Here is a 21,832-nt window from a genome sequence, read left to right as displayed (position 1 = left end):
ATTATAGATATTAAAACTTCTCCGGACCTATAAGAAGCTTTTCAAAAAATCAATCGGTTCAGCAAGTTTGGTTAACGTGATATTAACTGACAACTAAAAAAGCTTTAATACTTTACATGATAATGATTCTTATTTGAATTCCAGTCAAATGCGCTTATTAAGTCATTAAGAACAGTTTGACCTAATAAGCGCATTTGACTTGAAGCTTGCAACCAACTCCATAGAAAATACGAAAAAAAAATTTACCACTGAAGAATTAAATAAAGATTAAATGTGTTTTAGTGATCGCCTGTATGCCTATTGTTATCCTTGTTTTTGCAACCATAACATTTTCCTAAATAAAATATTTATGTTTAGAGAAGGGATAAATAAACAATTTGTTTCGCTTTCTTTTTTGAGTGGCGAAGCTACTACAAAAATCGGAATGTCCGTCGGCTATATTCCAAGATTCAAACGAATAAAGCCAAAGACTTTAGGAGATAAGACATACCACCCAAATTACAAGAAACAAAATTAACCCTTCTGTAGTTAAAATTATTGATATAAAAAGATTTTACGCTTAATTGGTTTGAATTACAACTTAATCAAGATTTAGTTAAAGTTTTCAAAGTTATTGGCCCACTAATTAGAGACCGTGTGTAAAAAAAATGCTCTCCAAACGATATGATGTGTAAAATTTAATTACTTTATATATTCTTTGAAAATAAGATTTTGATTAGTTTAATAGAGTTTTCTTATCAATGCCATGGTATGTTTTAGTCATTATATCATTTTCCCTCTTTGGAAGATGTTTCGTTCTTGTTGCTTAGGTAAGATTAATTCCTCCCATAGATATTTTCTTTTTGGTATCTAAAACAAGGATGGTTACTTCATACACTGCACTAGCGAAGCCTTTTTATTTTTAAATAATATTGGAATTCAGAGTAAGGTACATTTTCTATGAATTTAGAAACTTTTTTTCTTGGAAAACCTAAAACTAAAGCATCTACACTTTTAGAATTATAGGAAAGCTTTGCTATTAAAAATGAAATTTGCATTACATATTTCATTAATTACAATTAGTAGCTCAACAAGATTTTACTTCGATTTCTCTTCAACAGCCTTATATCAGTGAGGAAGAGATATTAAGCTGTTTATTACACTAGTTACCAAAGTTTTTACAAGTTTTCTTATTCATTGTCTTTACAACTTTGGGAACTTTTATTACATTTTGATTGGTTGGTTCATTAAGTTGAGTGTCCAAACGTTTGTACCTCTAATTGTATTCTACAGAAGGAGTAATTTTGTATATTATCATTAGGGATGTACATTGATTAATCCGCCATTGTCTTATCCCTTTAGATCCCTGCCCTATATGCTCATTCGAACCGCTGCACTGAGGCAACCTTTTTAAAGATCTTACTTCTCTAAAAACTCAATCAACTATGTAAGTTAAAACGTTTCTTTCAGTGTTAAATGATTAAATCTTGATTGCTTTTTACAGAAGGGGTAATTTTGTTTACCATAATTTAGAGTGCAAGTACATCAATTTAACTCCTATTGACGTATCCCTTAGGATCCGCGATAAAATCCTGCATGATTCCTCTAGTTTTGAAAATAACCTAAATTTTTTTTACTTGCTGAATCTATGAAATTATTAATTTTTTATATTTTTTGCTGTAAAATCAAGAATCTTATCAATAAATTTTTGAAAGATATGAAATATGTATAAAGTATTTGTAATAATTGTGTGTAAAATAATATTAAAGCAATATCGAAAGTAAACCAATGACACGAAGCTAGTAAAAGTGGTTGACTCAGATTATGGCGTCAAAAAAAGTTAACCAATGAGAGGCCAGTATACACTATAATTGACCAATGAGAGGCCAGTATACACTGTAATTGACCAATTTGAGGCCAGTATACACTGTAATTGACCAATGGTAAAATTTATAGTGGCCTCTTATTGGTTAATTTTTTTTGACGTCATAATCTGAGTCAGCCATTTTTACTAGATCTAATAACATTATTGTCTTCTCTTTTACATGACCTCACTGTATGGTATTTTAAGTTATAGATCTAGGAACATGGCGTGTACAGGGTTTTGCCAGGAGTTGCGTGAAGCACGCATAAAAGTTATAACATCTTGTCGAAGTTCTGAGCAGGCCCAGCATAAAGAAATAGTTGTTTATCACATCGCATTATAGAAAGCTTTCCACAGTTATTGAAATGAAATATTAGAAACAGAAAGGTGCCTCATGTGTTGATTTTTCGTCCTTGTTGGGGATCGGGATAGTTGGTACGAGTACTTTTTATGAATATATAGAAACAGTTTTGTTAGCCCCGAGAGGACGAATGCATGGGCTATCAAGACAGGTATTAATATTATGATTTTTATTTTAGTATTCGTTGAAAATTGTCTGTAATAAGATGCTATACATGATTTTTCAGAATCGCTGAAAAATGGTTCTAGTCCTGCGTATATTGATAGGTTTCGCAGTTGTATTGGAAATATTTTTTTTTATTTTAACCAAAATCGAGAAGGTGTAGTGAGGCGTAATACAGACAACAAGGGGTGTTTAATATTATTGTCTGGGGGGTGTAAGCCTTAGAGTGTAAGATATACCTTCAGTGGGGTGTTTAAAAGAATTACGATTATATTGTAGTAACGAAATAAACCTTTGAAGCATGAAATTGGTATGTTTAAAAGCTATTCATTCAGACAGACGTACAGGTGTAAATTCCATTTATTTCACATTCCCCTTAATTTTTTGGTTGTGACTTTTTTGGTTGGCATTATTCATAGCTGTTCGGGGGGTCTGTATGGTCTGGAAGGATAAGGGGTGTATAGTCCACACCCCTAAATCCCCGCATACTTCTAGAAAAGGGGGGGGGGGGCGAGGTTAATAATTTATTAGCACTGAATTTATTTAGCATCTAATACTTTATCTATTTTTCTTTTTTTTTGGAGTGAGGGGGGCTGGTTGATTGATTTAGTAGAAATTAGAAAAGATTACCCAAGAAAAGTTTTAATTAATCATTATAAATGATGTACGTAACTTTTAACCAAAACAAATGAATTATTTTTATACAGAGTAATATGTTTTTTTTAGAAGTACAGCTACTCTTTAAACAAGGTTTGCCCTTTGTTCCTACTGTAGAAAATTTTATGATATGTAATGTGTAACTGGACAAAGTGTCTGAAAAATCAGCCTTGTAACGTCATAAAAATGAGGGATTATTCATCTCATTTTAGGGATTTTCTTTCCCATTTCTCCTTTCATCTCCCTCATTTTTATGACGTCACATGGCTGATTTTTGAGACACTTTGTCCATCTACCAGAAGGTAAATATAGGGCAAAGATTCTACGCAGCACAACACTATACAGAGGGCTATGGTAAATTTTTTTAACTTTTGTTTAAATAATGAGGGGTGAGGGTGTAATTTTTCTCTGCACACCTTCATTAAGGGCCCAAAGTTACCTCCCTGAGTCCCTTCCTCTTTACCAAATAGTATAAAACCAGTCCAGCACCAGTACTAAAATTTCCTGGAAGTCGTGGAAGAGCAGATAACCACACACACCCACTCGGAAGATGATTAAAGTCCCTCCACAATTTTTGACGTCATACGATATAGAATAGCCAATGAGAGGCCAGTATACACTGTAATTGACCAATATGGGAAATGGCCTGTCATTGGTTATTCTATCACATGACGTCATAATCTGTGGATGGACTTTAATCATCTTCACCCACTCGCAACTTGCTATACTTTATCAAAAAAAAGGATTAAGATTGACTTAATGACGTACTTTGCTTTATGTTTAAGTGTTCATTATCTCTTTTATCTTTTTTAATGGTGGCAAAATTTTGTGTAATTGCAAATTCTTAGAAACTTTTGTCAGCATGAAGAGGGAAATGGACAGATTTTATGAAAAAAATGCTTGAGCATGAAGAATAAATATAAGGTGTTGCCCCGCAAAGTGCCTTGTTGAGCACAGAAACCCCTTCCCCTTGTTTCTTAAATAAGTTGATTTAGGCTATTTTATTTGTTTCTTTATTACTTTATGTCATGTTGGGTTAGGTTACAATGGGTACTGGGTAACCCCTTTATAACTTAAATTTACAAAGGGGTTTATTTTTTTATAAAAAAAATTAGATTCCTGTTTCTAAGTCATAATTTTCTAGGATTAATTTAAGACCTAAGAAGTCATGACAAAAACACATTAGTCCGTGGATATACACAATCTAAAAAGTAGAAGGACAAATGACTAAAAAAATACTGCTTAGAATTAGCATTTTATCTTGTTTTATACATTTTAGTAAATTAAGCTTTTTTCAAAATATTTATACAAATCAAAATGTGTACTGTACAAAACCGGACCCATCAAAGCAAATTATGACATATAAAACCAAGGATGACAACATCCATAAAAGCGAAGCACTGAAACGGTAGGACAAACGGACATTAACACTTGTATAGTGTCAGAACTGAATAATCAGAATATAAATGAATAAGAGTCAAAGCATTGTACTTTGTTGTCCCATGAATCAGTATACCAAAAATCAGAACATTCGGATAATTAGATCACATAAAATGTTTTTGTTAAAAAAGTAAAAAATCAACATGTTTAAAATGGACGTACGGACATTCTGGTAATGATTATAGAGTTGCTACGCTTTCTAATTCATACCTAACTACTACAGGAATCACCATGCAAAGTTTGAAATCGATAGGACAATTCTAACATGCCTAAATTAACGAAAAAAGCTCTCTGTTTCAGACGTACGGACGGACGTACGGACCGACCCTAATTATAGAAAAGCTTCGCTTTTAAAAATGATTTTTGTTTTTAAGAATACCATTCTTTCCCCCTAACTATAAGTTTTATTATAAAATACAATTTTCTTGTAAGATGTGCAAGGCTATGTGATATTGATACAATTAAGCTTTAGCTTATATACTTTTAAGTAAAATATAATCAGGGATCTTAGGGGATAAGACAATGGACAAAAGTTAATTATTAATAAAATTACCACTTTTAAAGATTTAAATTAATGCCTGAAAAATTTGTTAGCTTAAGCCAACCAAGAATAAAGGTAACCAAATTTTTTCAGCCAACCATTCACTTAAAATAAGACAAAAATATTTTGTTTTCTGTTTAGATTTTCATAACTATGGGTCATGTTTTCACATGTTTAAAGTCTAGTTAGCTTCTTTACTGCTAGTAAACTACTATCAATGATTGGTCAGTTCGTTCATCCAGTAGGAAAGGTATTGGGTAAATGGTGTGGATGTTGGAGGAACGTAATTATAGCCAGCTACAAGTTTCACTTCATTAAAGTACATGAGAATCTAGTGTAAGATCCAAGAAATAAAAAAACTTTTAATGTAATTCTTTAAAGGGCATGTTTACAAAACATTGATGTCGATAAGCTAATCCTATTGCGTTTTGTTTTTAACAATGGATATTAAATAAGTGGATATCTCAAATTACTTAATAAAATGTTTCTCCCATTTGGCTAACATAATTATAACCCCCCCCCCCCTCCTCCTTCCCCGCATGATATGACTTTAAACCATCACCTCTAGTGACCATAAAGGAACATATTGACAAATATCAAAGGACTATATTAGCAACCTAAATTAACTACTTTATTTACCTGTTATCAGCTGTATGAATAACAGTTAGATCTACAATCATCATGCTATGGCTGATATTAAAATCCTCCATGCTCTGGCTCAGATTATATTTATCCATTCGCAGGCTTTCTCTATACTCATCCATTACTAACCTAAAATAAAATACAATTATCAGTATATAAAAGTATTTGGATGTGTGTGTGTGTGTCTGTTGTGAAGGGTCTTGCGATATATCCTATTCTAAAAGTATTAAGCTTTTTTTGTCTGAAGCTTAAGATCTCAATAACTACTAAACTGATTGGGTTCTCTGTTTTAGAAAAGCTTCGCATAGTTACTTTGATGGTTTTGGGCTATTTTATTTTCAAATTTAAGTCTTGGGATGGTTTTAAGCTTTTTTTCTAGCCCCTCTCTGCCACTTTGAATCAAATTCCTAATTGCCAGGGACGAAGCCGCTAGTGGTTCTTATAGTGAAGCTTATTTTTAAGATTTTTTAAGTAGAAGGTAGCCGCTGTCCACCCTCCCAAGAGAAAGTGTCCCTAGGAAAAATAATCTCTAAAAACTAATATTGAAAGTAGATGGTTTACTTCCCCCCACAGTTATGGAATCTCGACCACAAAGATTTTTTTATCCAATCTTGACAAGTGAGGTATTTTTGGAAAGAGGAATATACATAGAAAACGCCTATTTAAATTAGAAAATCCGCAGAAATCACATTTGCAAGTTATTTGCAAAAATCTGCAATGTTAATTTGCAAAATTTATTTCATGCCTTAAATGACAGATTTAGAATAAAATCTTTTTATGAAACATATTTATCTATAAGTTTAGAACATAATTAAGGCAAAAAAAATTTCTTTAGTGTTACTTTTTTCACCTTATATAGGAAAAAAGCAGTTTCTCACAATTTATGATAAAAAAAGTTATAGGTACAAAAATATGTTTTTCTTTATGTAAACACAATAATTAGCATAAAATATATTGTCCTAAATGTAAAAATCAGATATAGAATCATTTTTATAGTCAATATAGTGCAAAAAGTAACCAAGACATTTTTGCAAAGTATGAAAATCTAAAGAAAATAGTTCTTTTTGCTTTTGATATACATATCAGATAAATGTATATAAAATTAGTGATCAAAAACTATAAAACATGTTTTAAGTTTTTTCAACACTGTCATTGATTAAATTGCACTTTTAGGTTTAAGAATTGCCAAAGTAGTGCATAAAAACTCTTTTTATGTAGTAATTAAACAAAATAAATACCAAAAAAACAACTACAAAATGGCCTACTGCATTATAAAAAACGCCTTATTGTTGATTTGAATTTATTTTGTTTAATAACTTTTAAAAAAAGAGTTTTTATGTGCAACTTTGGTAATGAGTAAACCTAAAAGTGCATTTTAATCAATGATAGGGTTGAAAAAAGTTATAACTTGTTTTATAGTTTTTGATCACTAATTTTATATACATTTATCTGATATGTATATCAAAAGCAAAAAGAACTATTTTCTTTAGATTTTCATACTTTGCAAAAATGTCTTGGTTACTTTTTGCTCTATATTTGCTCTAAAAAGGAGTCTATATCTGATTTTTACATTTAGGATGATAGATTTTATGCCAATTATTGTGTTTACATCAAGAAAAAACATTATTTTTATTCCTATAGCTTTTTCTATCATAAATTGTGAGAAACTACTTTTTTATATATAAGGTGAAAAAAGTAACACTAAAGAAATTTTTTTTGCCTTAAATATGTTCTAAACTTATAGATAAACACATTTCATAAAAGATTTTTTCTAAATAAGTCATTTAAGGCATGAAATTAATTTTGCAAATTAAAATTGCAGATTTTTGCAAATAACTTGCAAATATGATTTCTGCGGATTTTCTAATTTACATAGGTGTTTTCTATGTATATTCCTCTTTCCAAAAATACCTCACTAGTCAAGATTGGATAAAAAAATCTTTGTAGTCGAGATTCCATAACTGTGCCCCCTAGCCCCACATAGGGTGGTTGCCACGTAAAAAATAATTGTTTTCTTTGTCCGAAGTAGTTGGCTGCGTTGACCGTTTGTCAAGTATCCGAGCGAACGACTGGTTCATATTTTTCATGGATGCTTTGAAATTGGTATGAAAAAACCCTCAACCACTTTCTACTAAAGATATTTCCTGTTTTTAAAAAACAAACGGAAATTAAATAAAAAAAATAAGTTCTGATCTTCTAAAGGAGTACTTTAACCTAAATTTATTAGTTTTATATTTTCCTTCATTTTATAATTTTATTATTGATTTCATGAAGAAGGATTATAATTATCTTCTGTTTTCAAATTTATAATACTGTTCTAAAAATATTTTATTTTTATTAGTTTAAATCAGAGGCGTGCAGAAAGTGGTTGTATTTATACCCCTGCAAAAATTAAGAGGGGTTGCTAGACCCCCCTAGGTGTCTTACCTATTACATTCTACACAAAACAGTAAAGTGGGGTTTCAAGCTTTTGTAGGTGGGTGGACAACTATCAATCCCCCCCCCCCCTTCCTGGAAACTAAAATACATTCCCATAGAGCTACCATCTTTCGCGATTTTGGTTTAAGGGGTGGACAGGCCTAGCTATTCTAACAATCAATTCTACAAAAAAAATTCACGAAACCTTTGGAAGTAAGGTGGGGTATATCTTGTTTTTTCATGTAGCTGAAGAGGGGTGGGTAAGAAGGGGGGAAGAAAAGGGAAAGGGGGGTGTGGGGAAATTTTCCTTCAGAATTGTTTGTCAGAATCACATTCCCTTTTCCCTGGGGGTGGGGAAGTGTCGGCACCCACCCTCTTGAAAAAAACCTGTGCATTCCACTGTTTTAAATGATATTAGTCAAATTAAAAATGATTTACTCATTTTGTTTCTGCAAAACTTTGGTGTAAAATAGTTTTTATTTAATGCAACATCCTTTTTCGCTGATTTATTGTTGCTGACTTGAATGTAGAATTGAATTTAAAATATTCCGCATACTATGGTTTGATAATATGGCTCAATAAATATGCCATACTAAATGTACATAGATTGTACATTGTGCGGTCTGAGTCACGATGGTCCTTAGTCAATAAAAGATATTTCCAGTATGGATTCAAAACTGATTGATATCCGATGGTTAACAACCGGTTCTCAGCCATAACGAAAATTCATGTATTGCAGCGTATTACAGACAATTTTCCACGAATATCAAAATAAAAATCAGTTTTGTTAACTTCGGATCTTGGAGCTTAAAAAACTAATTTTAATCTTATAATTATTGATTTTGATAACCGCGGAAACCTGACTGTAATTCGACGCAATAAAAAACTTTAAGACTTTAATTAAGAGTCAATGCATGTTTTAAAAAAGTAATGATTAAAATTATCTTAATTGATAATTCTTATATATGACTTTAAATCACTAGAAAATTGGGTAAAACTGCAAAATGTCTTGATTTGACTGAGTAATAGCGTGTTGTATGTTGTATGAGGGTCTAAACACAAACATTTTATATAAATTGAATTTAAACTTTTCCAAACTAAAGGCAGGATTGATTTTAATTGTTTAAAAGCCAGGTTCTATCTTTCCATAAACAAAGCAATGCTTAACAAGGAAATTTATCATCATATGAAGCGCTGCTAGAAAAATTAAAAACATTTTAGGGAATATATAAATTATTTTTGGGGAAATAGTTAAGTAAATTCTCATTGCATTTGTGAAATGTACTTTATACGCATTTATTCATTTTAAAACATTTCTCTCTCATTATTTTAATTTATTTTTTTAATCAAATCAACAAAAACTAGGTTAAAGGTTGACCAAGGGCGTATGCACTATTTTGTCTTGGTGGGGTAGTACTCCCCTCCCCCCCCCCCCCCGGGATTATTTTATCTACTTGAATTATTTTCCTAGATAATTTGGGGACTTTGGTTGGTTATGAAGCAAAAAAATCGTTTTTCTCATCTCCCTCCCCCCCCCCCCCCCCTGTAAATTTATTCTATATGGGAGGAGTACTCCCTTCCTTTCCTGAATTTATTCAGGGGTGGGGGGGGGGGATACTCCCCTTAGCTCTCCCCTTGTGCACGTCTTTGAGCTTAACTATAAGAGTTATTTGATCTGAAAGTATTTGACATTGACTTTTAAATGAAGAGAAAATATCTCAAACAAACATGCGCGTTTCAGGGGGGGTGTCTCTCCCCCCTCAACAAAAAATTTAAACTATATATACAAAATCGAGTTTCTAACGGTATTGGTAATTGGTTAATCAATGGTTCTATGTTGAAGGTGTTGGGTATTAAGGCGTTAAGGTAGTGCCCCAATGTACAAGGAGAATCAAGGTTAGGTTACTAATTGATTAGGCTATACCCAGGTGAAAAGGGCTAAAGTTTATTAAAAAGATGAAATTTAAATGAAACATCGATCATCCCTTATGATGACATAAACAATTAACCCTCTCTTGTAGCTTTAAGATTTAAAGAAATTTATGAAAAAAAATTAGATACTTGTAGTTTGAACAAACCAATTAGGATTCAATTAAAGTAATCTTAGTATTTAAACCAACAAATGTGAACACTTTAGGTACTAGTATAATTTAAAGTAAAATGACTCTTTTGCCCCTGCTATAAGGCACAACACAATTAACACACCCATATTAAAATCTTAACTATGCCCTTGAACCCAACAATCAAACTCTTTAAAAAGTTTTGCTGAACAATTTTGTTGTAACTTAAAACTTGTAACAATAGTTAACTTGCACTAGCTATCCAACCATTTAATGAGAAACTCGAGAAGTTTTCATCTGTCAAGGGAGTGGGATAATAGACCTAGTATAGCAAATAATATGCGCATTTTCAAGGTAAATTATTAAAAGCAAAGCCTTTCTATATTTTAGATAATCCCTAGTTGTTTAACCATCCTATCAAAATCTAATTTTGCATGATTACAATTAGGTACAATGTTGAAACATATAGTAACTCAATAATCCAACTCATTAATAAGTCCATTTTAAAGATGCTAATCTTTTAGCTGAATCTTTCATGTTATACAGCATGACCCTCAAAAAAGTATTTTTAAGCATCTGCAGCCCTTATTTCTCAATGAATTATTAAAAAATGCATATGTCCTATTCTCTATAGTATTCCACGTAGGTAGATAAAAAAATATTTTTTTTTACCTCCATTAACACCGGAGATTTTTAGTGCTAAAGTTTTGAAAAAGTGACTGAGGAAAAAGTAACTTTTAACATGATACGACTTTTTTAGCAAAATTAAGCTAGAAATCCTTTTATTTTTGTTACTAGCAGAAACTTTATACAAAAATGAAATAAAAAATTTAGTTTTTTAGTAAAAAGCATTTTTTTACCCATATTTTTTGAGTCTTTTTAGTTTAATGATATTTTGAAAAACTTACTTATTAGGCAAAATTGTTTAAGATTAAAAAACCAAATAAATCTCTATGAATATAGCAGGAAAATTGTTTTTGTTTCACAATCCTAACTTTAATAACAAAAAAGTTATAAAGAAAATAAAAATAAAACATAATGATTTTTTAGTCTAAAAAGCTTAATTTACCCCTTATTAAATAATTGAGATGTCAGAAAAGTAGGCGGAGCAACTGTCATAATTAATCCTTTTCTATAAATAAGGGTTAATAAATAACCTAAAATTTGCAAATAATCAATTCATTCAGTAGTATTTTTTGCCATTAAAAATTGATATTTTTAGGTGTAATAAAAAAGAAATATTTAGTTAACTTGATTTTCTTTATGTCTCATTATTCAATTGCCAGAAAAACATAATATAACCATCCAAAAAATAAGAGAAACAAAAAAAAATTCTTTTTCTCAGTCACTTTTTCAAAACTTTAGCTCTAAAAATCTCCGGTGTTAATGGAGGTAAAAAAAATATTTTTATATCTACTTACGTGGAATACTATGGAGAACAAGGACATATGCATTTTTTAATAATTCATTGAGAAATAAGGGCTGCAGATGCTTAAAAATACTTTTTTGAGGGTCATGCTGTACACTTATCATATTTACTCTATTTTTAGAATATTGATTATTAGACGATACACACTTTTCCTCAACAGTTTAGCGGATTTAAAACCAACACGCAACAAGCGGTCAATGGATCCTATAAATAGACATATTTGCTGAATCAAAACTGGTTTTACCTAAATTGTATCTGTTCCTTCTTCAGGATTATAGAATTTCAAAGATTTTAACCAAAAATGTGCGATGATTTGACTTTAAAATAGCATTTAATCTTAATGTTCATGGCTTAGTAATATAAGTTTGTCATATTTGTTGAGGTTTTAAAACAATATTTCTATAGACAATTCAACACTGCATATTTAGGATTTATAACAATGGTTATTTTATGCATTATGAGTGATATAAAAAGTCATATCAAAAGTACTTTTTATATGTTAATTCTAATTGTTTAGATACTTTGCCGTTTATTACACAAAAGTAAATATTTTTGTTCTAAACCATTTTGAATTTTATATGGATAAAATGATTGATATAATGAACAAGGATGACAACATCCATAAAAGCGAAGCAATGAAACGGTAGGACAAACGGACATAAACACTTGTATAGTGTCAGAACTCAATAATCAGAATATAAAAGTACAAGAGTCGAAGCAAAATTGTAAGTAAATTTGTTAAAAAAACTGCTTGATACAGGATAATGTTTATGGACATACTTACATTTTTAGGACTTGATTATAGAGTTGCATCGCTTATAATATTGTACTTTGTTGTCCCAGGAATCTATATACCAAAAATCAGATCAAACGGAGAATTAGATCACATAAAAATTTGTTGTTAAAAAAGTTGTTAAGTTATCAACATGTTTTAAATGAACGTACGGACATTCTGGTAATGATTATAGAGTTGCTACGCTTTATAATCGTACCAAACTACTACAGGAATGACCATGCAAAGTTTGAAATTGATAGGCACAATCGCTATTTTTTTTATATTGAGCTAGTATATCTTAATTAAACACCAAATTATTGTCTTGTGTATTTAAGATTATTTAGCAATTGAAAAAAATTATTATTTAATTTTGTATCTTATTTAAGACATTGCAAAACCTTTTTCAAAATGTGATCATAATCTAAATAGGTCAAAGATTTTGGTCCTTGTGGATCTATAATTATATATTTTTTTAAAACAAGACTCTTTCAAGATAAAGAATAAAGGATAGAAGCATATACATACAACAAGTATCTTTAATAATGCAGGATTTTACGTTAACAAACTAATAAAGGTTAGTCATTAGGTTAGATTAGAAAACCTTTACATCTCATTTCTGCTGCTTGATTTTAATTTCTTTTATTTTTCTATATTTATTGTTTGTCTGTCTGTCCATAAAGGATAGATCTTATCGTTAATTTAGGCATTTTATAATTGTCCTATTTTTTTATACTTGGCATGGTTGGTTATTTCTTTAGTAGTAGTAAGGTACGATTTAGAAAGCATAGCAATTCTACAATCGTCTATTTACAAAAAGTTTATTTGAAACATTTTTTATATTCCTACTACAAAAAGGTAGAATGTTATAAACAAAGCATATAAAAAATGTAGGAATGTCCTTAAACAGTATCCTATATTTTGCAACAAATTTACTTTTATTTTTTTTAGACTTATACATACAGCATGACCCTCAAAAAAGTATTTTTAAGCATCTGCAGCCCTTATTTCGCAATGAATTATAAAAAAGTGCATATGTCCTTGTTCTCCATAGTATTCCACATAAGTAGATATAAAAATATTTTTTTTTACCTCCATTAACACCGGAGATTTTTAGAGCTAAAGTTTTGAAAAAGTGACTGAGGAAAAAGTAACTTTTAACATGAAACGACTTTTTTAGCAAAATTAAGGTAGAAATCCTTTTATTTTTGTTACTAGCAGAAACTTTATACAAAAATGAAATAAAAAATTTAGTTTTTGAGTAAAAAGCATTTTTTTACACATATTTTTTGAGTCTTTTTAGTTTAATGATATTTTGAAAAACTTACTTATTAGGCAAAATTGTTTAAGATTAAAAAACCAAATAAATCTTTATGAATATAGCAGGAAAATTGTTTTTGTTTTACAATCCTAACTTTAATAACAAAAAAGTTATAAAGAAAATAAATTAAAACATAATGATTTTTTTGTCTAAAAAGCTTAATTAACCCCCTATTAAATTATTGAGATGTCAGAAAAGTAGGCGGAGCAACTGTCATAATTAATCCTTTTCTCAAATAAGGGTTAATAAATAACCTAAAATTTGCAAATAATCAATTCATTCAATAGTATTTTTTGCCATTAAAAATTTATATTTTTTGGTGGAATAAAAAAGAAATAATTAGTTAACTTGTTTTTCTTTGTGTATCATTATTCAGTTGCCAGAAAAACATAATATAACCATCCAAAAAATAAGAGAAACAAAAAAAAATTCTTTTTCTCAGTCACTTTTTCAAAACTTTAGCTCTAAAAATCTCTGGTGTTAATGGAGGTAAAAAAAATATTTTTATATCTACTTATGCGGAATACTATGGAGAACAAGGACATAAGCATTTTTTTATAATTCATTGAGAAATAAGGGCTGCAGATACTTTTTTGAGGGTCATGCTGTATACATATATGTATATTTGCTTTTTCAGTTCAGATTCACTTTTATGGAAATTTTCATCCTTGTTATTTAATGTATAATCAACTATTAAGTTGTTAACTAATTTGACTAGGTATATTTATTAATAACAGTCCTTTGATATAAACAATTAAAGGCCTAATGTCTTTAACAATCTATTGTTTATGTGGTTGATAACTTAATACTATCGTGTCTTTTTTACATACAAAATTCGAGTGTCAATGCTAATTGTTTCTATGTAAACAAGGATGACAACATCTATAAAAGCGAAGCTATGAAACCGTAGGATAAACTGACATTATCATTGTGCAGTTTAAGAAGTGAATAATCAGAATATAAAGTTATAAAAGTCGGAACAAATGTGTAAGTAAATTTGTTTAATTGTTTGTAATTAAAAAAACTGTTTAAATACAGGATAATGTTAAAGGACATAATTACATTTTAGGACTTGATTATAAAGATGCTTTGCTTTAAACATTGAACTTTGTTGTCCTAGGAATCAGTATTCCAAAAATCAGATCAATTATATAATTTTTACACATAAAAATTTGTTGTTAAAAAAAGTTAAAATCAACATATATAAAATGGGCGTATGGACATTCTGGTAATGATTATAGAATTGATACGCTTTCTAAACCGTATCTAATTAGTACAGGAATAACCTTGCAAAGTTTGAAATCGATAGGAAAATTCAAACATGTCCAAGTTAATGAAAAAGGTAATTGTTCCACCTAAAAAGCTAACTGTTACTGACGGACGGACAGACTAACCGACCCCAATTGTAGAAAAGCTTCAATTTAAAAAAAAGTATATGTTGTAAATCAATTGTGCCAGTATTTTTAGTTAAATGATATGTTTTTTTTTATTACTCTTTTTACTTTCTAAGTTTAAAATTTCAAGGTAATTTGAAGAAAAACAAGCATCAATTAAAGTTAGAAGTTACCCCCGTCAACAATTTTATAAGTTATAATTAATCTACAAAAAAAGGTTTTTAAAACAACTACTACTTTCATGTGTTAAGGGTAATATACAGCATATATATTTTACATCAAAGGCCATTTTAAAGTCAAATCATCACACAATTTTTGTTAAAATCTTTGAAATTCTATAATAGCGAAGAAGGAACAGATACAATTTAGGTAAAACCAGTTTTGATTCAGCAAATGTGTCTATTTATAGGATCCATTGGCCGCTTGTTGCGTGTCGGTTTTAAATCCGCTAAACTGTTGAGGAAAAGCGTGGATAAGATACAATGTCATGAGGGTAGCATCATCTCCACAATCAAGTCTTAAAATGTATGTAGGTTAGTGTGGCCCAAATGAAGGTCTAAATCGCTTTTCAATGTGCGTTATGTAAAAATAGGTTATGTATTGTTTGTAGATTTTAGCCCTATAATTGATTTTTAGAAAAAATCTATCGCTATCTCGTCCAATGCATATTTATTTTCACCTTTACTTCCCCAAATTAAGAATGCCTTACATCAGATATAAAGCAAAACATAAAATTTTCTGTCTGTTTGTTTACAAACATTGAAATAAAATATTAAAATCACCAGGAATAAACATATAAAGAAAGAAAGTATAAAAATTTATTTTTGTACAATTACAATAATTTGAAAAAGCTAATTCATACTGCAAAATCATTGAAGAAAAATAATTAAAGATAAGCCTTACTCTTTATTCCTGGTTTAATAAAAAACAATCAAATTATTTTTTGCAATATTAATTTTTTTATTAGTATGCTTTTTTTAAAGTTGAATATGAGAATAAGTATTACATATTTTTTTACCTTTATTTAATTTTTTATTTTAATAAATTGTCTCTTTATTGGCGACAATGTCTGTTGAGCCATGAAATTTATTAAAAACACTTTTTCCTATTTTATGTCTTTAAAATGTATATTTTTTAGAGTTTTTCATCATTTCTCTTCTCATAAGACTAAAAGCTACTGTTTTAGTTCAATTTCTTACACAAATTATCAATTTAAATAAAACAATGTTTTTAGACGTTTTTTCGGAATTATTCAGCAGGAATGGCGGTTCTGCCTACTTTTTATAATTGCTTCATATTTGAACTCTTGTTACATTATTTTAGGTTGGCAGTTCTTTAATTATTTCTTGTTAAAATCATGAAAATATGAAGATTTTGATAAAAAGCTTAAGATTGAAATTTCGAGATCAATTTTCATTGAAGAGAGGTCTAGTTTTCACTAAAAGGTCTACATTTGAGCCGGTAACAACTTCAAGGTAACCGCAAATTGATATGGTAAAGATTTAAAAATTCATGTTTTTTTTGGGCCAGTCTAATGTAGGTATTATATATTAAAGTAAATTTTCGTCATATTTACACGAAATTCTGCTCACTATTAAATGTATATTTTATTACTATAGGAATCTTTATACAGTGTTTAAATCAAATAAACAGAACTATCAGAACTATTAGCTCTATTGTATTGTATAATTTCTATTCCAGATAAAAATATAACTTACAATTATCTTAATTGGTTAAATAGATGAATTAATCTAGAGTGTACTTAGTTTTAAAAGTGCGAGGGAAAATAACTGGAAAAATATTGTTTCTGAAAGTCTGATTAATATTTGATTTGATTTTTTTTTAATTTTGCAAAAACATTTTTAAAATGTTTTGTAAAACTGATAAAATACACGTACATGAAATTAAATATTTACTGTACAAATATCTTAATTTTCCTATCTTTAGCTAGCATATTAGGTTAAACTGCAATGCCCAATGCATTTTTTTTGTTAGAAGAACATAAAATAAATTGAGTGATCAAAATGATGCCAAAGGTTGGAATTACAAAAATATCTAAAACTATTTAGAATCCCATTATAAGCCATCTAATAAAACGCTTGTATTTTTACAAAGAGACACATGGTTGGTCAATATAACAGACCTATAGTATAGATGTATATACAGAAAACTACCTTCCTCCCTTTTTTCAATGACATTTCCCGTCTTCTACCAAATTGTTTTCTGCTACTTGGCTGTGTTAATAAACACCACAACTTATTTTCAACAACCCAATTGAGAGTCGGCGCAAGGACAGTGCGATGGTGAGATACAGTTATTTAACCTTTTCTCCCTCTAGTGTTTTACTCTAATGTCAATACTACTAGCAAGTTTAGAAATTTAGATACTCAAAACTTTATCACCGAGAAGTAACTGAGATTCAAATATTATAGATTTGTCTAAAATGTATCCCCAAAACCACTAAACCCTTTCATAATTTTTTTTTACTGTTATGCATAGAAATTTTATCAATTTGTACACCCTGCATTTTAAGATTAGTAGATTGAATTATGGTTCTAGTATATGGTCAATGCAAATTATGAAAAAGCATGTGTAACCTTAGTAACTCTATTCTATTTCTCTGTTTTTTTGTTTCTAAGATTCTACAACATTTAATTAACTAACATCATAAATTTTAGGGAATAGGATTTCTTATTTCTATATTTAGAAGCAAAATTACTCTGTAATATATTTGTCAGTCAATTCAGATTTATAAACTATCAATCCTTAAAATAAAGTAAAAGATTTTCTGTCTATGTGTACCGAAGAATCTCGCTCAACACTGAACCTATATGGTTTTTTACCACCCTCCCAAGAAAAAATTGTAGTAGTTAGGAGGGCAACCCACCTTCCACCCTCTAGAGGCCCTATGTGGTGCGTAGTTGCAAGTAAATAAATAAATGAACGGGCTGTCAGACACTACAATCCGTCAAACTTAGAAAGGAATTTATAGCAGACGAACATATTTCTTTATGTTTAGTCACAGGAAAAAGGTTGTCTACAAAGCATAACTGGTATCTTAAATAGCATCTAAGTAAATCCAACTAATGTAAACGTACTTCCAATTTAAGTTCTAAAGCAAAGGCGCTGAAAATTCTAAACTATCAACAATTTTTTAAGTCTATTATATCTTGATCTTTATTCTTTATTGATAAATGTTTCAACAACTTTAACCAAACTTCCTTTAAACTAATTCCAAGTTTATATTTTTAAAACTCTGGATATGACAGTTTCATCACATGGTGTGTTATACCTTTTAAATTTTCATACAGACCATTATAAACTTTTCTTGACATATTTTAAATTATAATGTGGCAGAATCCCTTTAAATGGAGTATTCTTCGGACCCCCCCCCTCCCTCCCTCCATGGAGAAACTTTTAATATTTGTAAATATCCGGACATAAGGGTATGGCGATTGGAATGAACTATCCTTGAAAAGACTGTTCTGAAAATTATAGCAGTACCCAAGGTTTTATAAATACATTCTCTCATTTGTGTGCCATAAAATTGCGAGTACTTTTTTATCGCATCTTGATTGTTTAGTGTAATCCATGGAATATATTTGGGATATACTTTAATTTAATGTCCATTGTCTTATCCCTTAAGATCCCTGAAATTTACCTGTAAAGTTGGTATGTATGCATATTTATGTCTCAAGTAAAAGTTGGACAGTTCAATAAGTTGTGGCAAGTCAAATTTTATCCAAAAAAATACAAAATCTTATTCTTGCACAAAAATGCAAAAATAATAATTAACTTTCAAAAAAAAAATTATGTTCATTAAGTATTGTTAACAAGCTTTCTTATTTGGGGTGGGGGGTAAATTTGTTTTTTAGGGTGGGGGGTAAAATTTGCTTGTGGGGGTAATTTTTAAAAATTTTACTTCTTATTTCTAGGGTTGGAAGGGACTATCCCCCCCCCCCCCCCCCCCAGTTAAATATCCTTAAATCTGGCCAGGGCCAATATAAAAGTTTACACTAAACTAAAATAAAGAAAATTAGGTAAATTTAAAGTTGACAAACACACACATACGACTATTCTATAAAATATATAGCTTTACAGTGAAGCTTTTTATTGATCCTATACAGTTTTTAAGTAACGAAGCTACTCTATAATTCACTTTGTCTGTCTGTCCGTCAGTCAGTCCGTAACGCTATCATGGTTTTCTCGATTCCTATTCAGGATTGACGGCTGAAATTATCAGGGATTGAATATGCTCATGTTCTACATTTTTCCATCAAGTTTCATCAAGATTTGTCTATTATTTGCGATGCTAGCTCGATTTCTAGATTTTTAAGTTTTCATGATTGTAAGGTTGCGTGATTTTAAAGGTTTGATGATTTCCCTATTTTACCAAGATTAATGTTTATTGTATAACACTGCTTTATAGTAATTTTTTCCCGATATCCATTCATTATTTATGAGCTTCCCTACTTATGGATGTTGTCATCCTTGTTTATATCTTTTTTTTTGACTGCATGTTAGCTCCAACCTACTAGAGGAATTAGTCTCCAATAGAAGAAATATCTCCAAAAAATTTCTTATTTTCTAAACTTCAACTTTTAGGCAGTTGATCGTCATATTATAGAGTAGCAGCGCTATAGCAAAAATAAACAAAGCTTTTATGTCTATTGCATTTGTACTTGAATATTCAAAGTTTGATGAAAGTTAGAAAAACAGTTTGACTCAATTTATTTCTATAGAATTTATTTCTACATTTGTTTCATAGACTGTGTAAGTTTCTTTCATGGAAGAATTGTTGGCCCCTAGCGGAAAGGAGGGGATCCCCCCCCCCCTTCCACATATTTAAATGATTTACACTAATTTTTTTTGGAGCCATGTTGGGTCAAAGTTATAAAGCCTTCCAATTTCAAGTTTTTAACAAATTGTAGACTGGTCTGAAAGGTCAAATTATTTACGAGATCTTAAAGGACTTACATATATGCATACATTTGCTATCAAATATAGGAATAAAAATTAACTAACCGATTTAGTAAAAGTTTTTTTTTAAATCCTCAAAATCTGACGATTCAATAGGTAAAAAGTACCAGATTTTATTTATAAGTATGTATTACATAAATTATGGAAAAGCTATGCTTTTGACAAATCCAATATATTTTATTAACAATGAATGAACAAAGTACCACAGAGATTTGCCAACTAAAGAAAAACTATTTTTTTTATAAGGCGGACTTTTGGACTGGATGTATTATTCTAATACCCAAAGTTTTAAAAACTTAAAAACTTTTGGCATTTTTTCATTAAATGTTATTAAAGTTCAAACTGTTAGACCAATAATTCTAATACAATGTAAAGATGGGTGTTTTGTTTATCAATATTGGGGATTTATATCAATGTATCCATCAATGTCGTATCCCTTGATAGCATAGGAATGCATTGGCCCTGAAACAGAACAGATAATCACCAAGCAAGGCTAAAAAAAGTCGTGCAATCAAAGGGTTGGTTGTTCGGAAAGAAAGGGAAAAATTGCTCTACTTAGTTATCCTGTCTTTTGTTTTAAAATTATCATCATATCTCTATGCCTTTATTCCTGTAAAAGAATCGTGTTTGCTTTGTTTACTCAATAAAAGAAATACACACCCCATGGACAACCAATAATAATAAAAGTACATAAATAAAAAAAATTATATTATAAAAAGGACGGTTAAACTTTTAAGTGTTAGACTTTTACTAGAAAAGGGCTTGGACAATAATTATATAACTTTTACATCAAGAATTATCAGAGAAAAATACTAATGAATAGACATATAGAGGACGGGAAGATCATAGACGTCCAAGGGGGGGGGGGTAATGGGGCGATTACCCCCACCCAAACGATTTTGGGGGGGTAATAGGGATGGGAGACCAGGTACGTGCACGCCGTCCATCCTGCACCGTGCATCAATGACCCTGGGAGCTACACCAGAAGAGTCCTACTGTGCTGGAAAGGTCCTAGGGTAGATGCCAGACTGAATTCTGGTCACTTCCCCCAGTCTAGGGGGTTTGGGTGGGGCTAACAATCCTTCCCTAGAAAAAACCTGCTTATGTTCAACCCGCACAAAGTAATGATCAATTTAACTTTGGGCTCGGGAACGAAGTAGAGGTTGGAAACAACAATATGATGTTTGGCTGGGAAACCGCTAACGGACCAGTCAGGCGGATGATTCTGAATTCCCGCAGACCAGCAAAAATTTGCACCTGGAATGTTCGGACAATGTTTCATACAGGCCAGACAGAAAACATTTGCCGAGAAATGCTAAAAGCCAAGGTTGACATCCTGGCTATCACCAAATCAAGGTGGACAAACAATGGAGAGTTTAAACACCATTCTGGCTTGAAAATACTATACTCAGGTCATATGAATGAGGATCTAGGCCATAATCAAGGGGTGGCTCTTATGCTGACCAAGCAAGCAGAGCAGGCCATGATCAGTTGGCTACCCCATGGTCCTAGAATTAAGGAGGCTTATTTCAAATCCTCAGTTAAAAACATCAAACTGAGAATTATAGTAGCATATGCTCCTACAGAACAAGCAGATACAGAGGTCAAAAACGAATTTTATGACCAGCTTGACTCTGTATTTAAAAATGGTCATAAAGAAAAGGATCTGACCATGCTCCTAGGAGATTTCAATGCTCAAGTTGGAAGTAATAAGGAGAATTTAGAAGAAGTCATGGGCAGATATAGCCTAGGCTTAAATAATGGCAAGGAAAATGACAATGGTGATAGACTTGTAAGTTTTTGTACTGAAAA

General features: G+C 30.5%; 2 protein-coding genes across 4 annotated transcripts in view; both read right to left on the bottom strand.

Annotated features, from left to right (window-relative positions):
* The window catches only part of LOC145317328 (uncharacterized), a 263,955-nt gene that overhangs the window by 205,571 nt on the left and 36,552 nt on the right, over positions 1–21,832 (bottom strand). The window lies entirely within an intron of this gene.
* LOC145317329 (5-hydroxytryptamine receptor-like) overlaps positions 1–21,832 on the bottom strand; it is a 62,732-nt gene that overhangs the window by 37,835 nt on the left and 3,065 nt on the right. The window contains exon 2 of the mRNA XM_080158368.1: positions 5,644–5,775. Coding sequence (XP_080014494.1) covers positions 5,644–5,768 — 125 coding nt within the window. The 5' untranslated portion in view covers positions 5,769–5,775. The remainder of the gene's footprint in view (positions 1–5,643; positions 5,776–21,832) is intronic.

Source organism: Acartia tonsa, chromosome 4 (genome assembly GCF_053477335.1).
Source record: "Acartia tonsa isolate MP-2025a chromosome 4, ASM5347733v1, whole genome shotgun sequence".
Lineage (NCBI taxonomy): Eukaryota > Metazoa > Arthropoda > Copepoda > Calanoida > Acartiidae > Acartia > Acartia tonsa.
The sequence above is the reverse complement of the archived record's forward strand: the minus strand, read 5'-3'. Positions and strand labels throughout refer to the sequence as shown.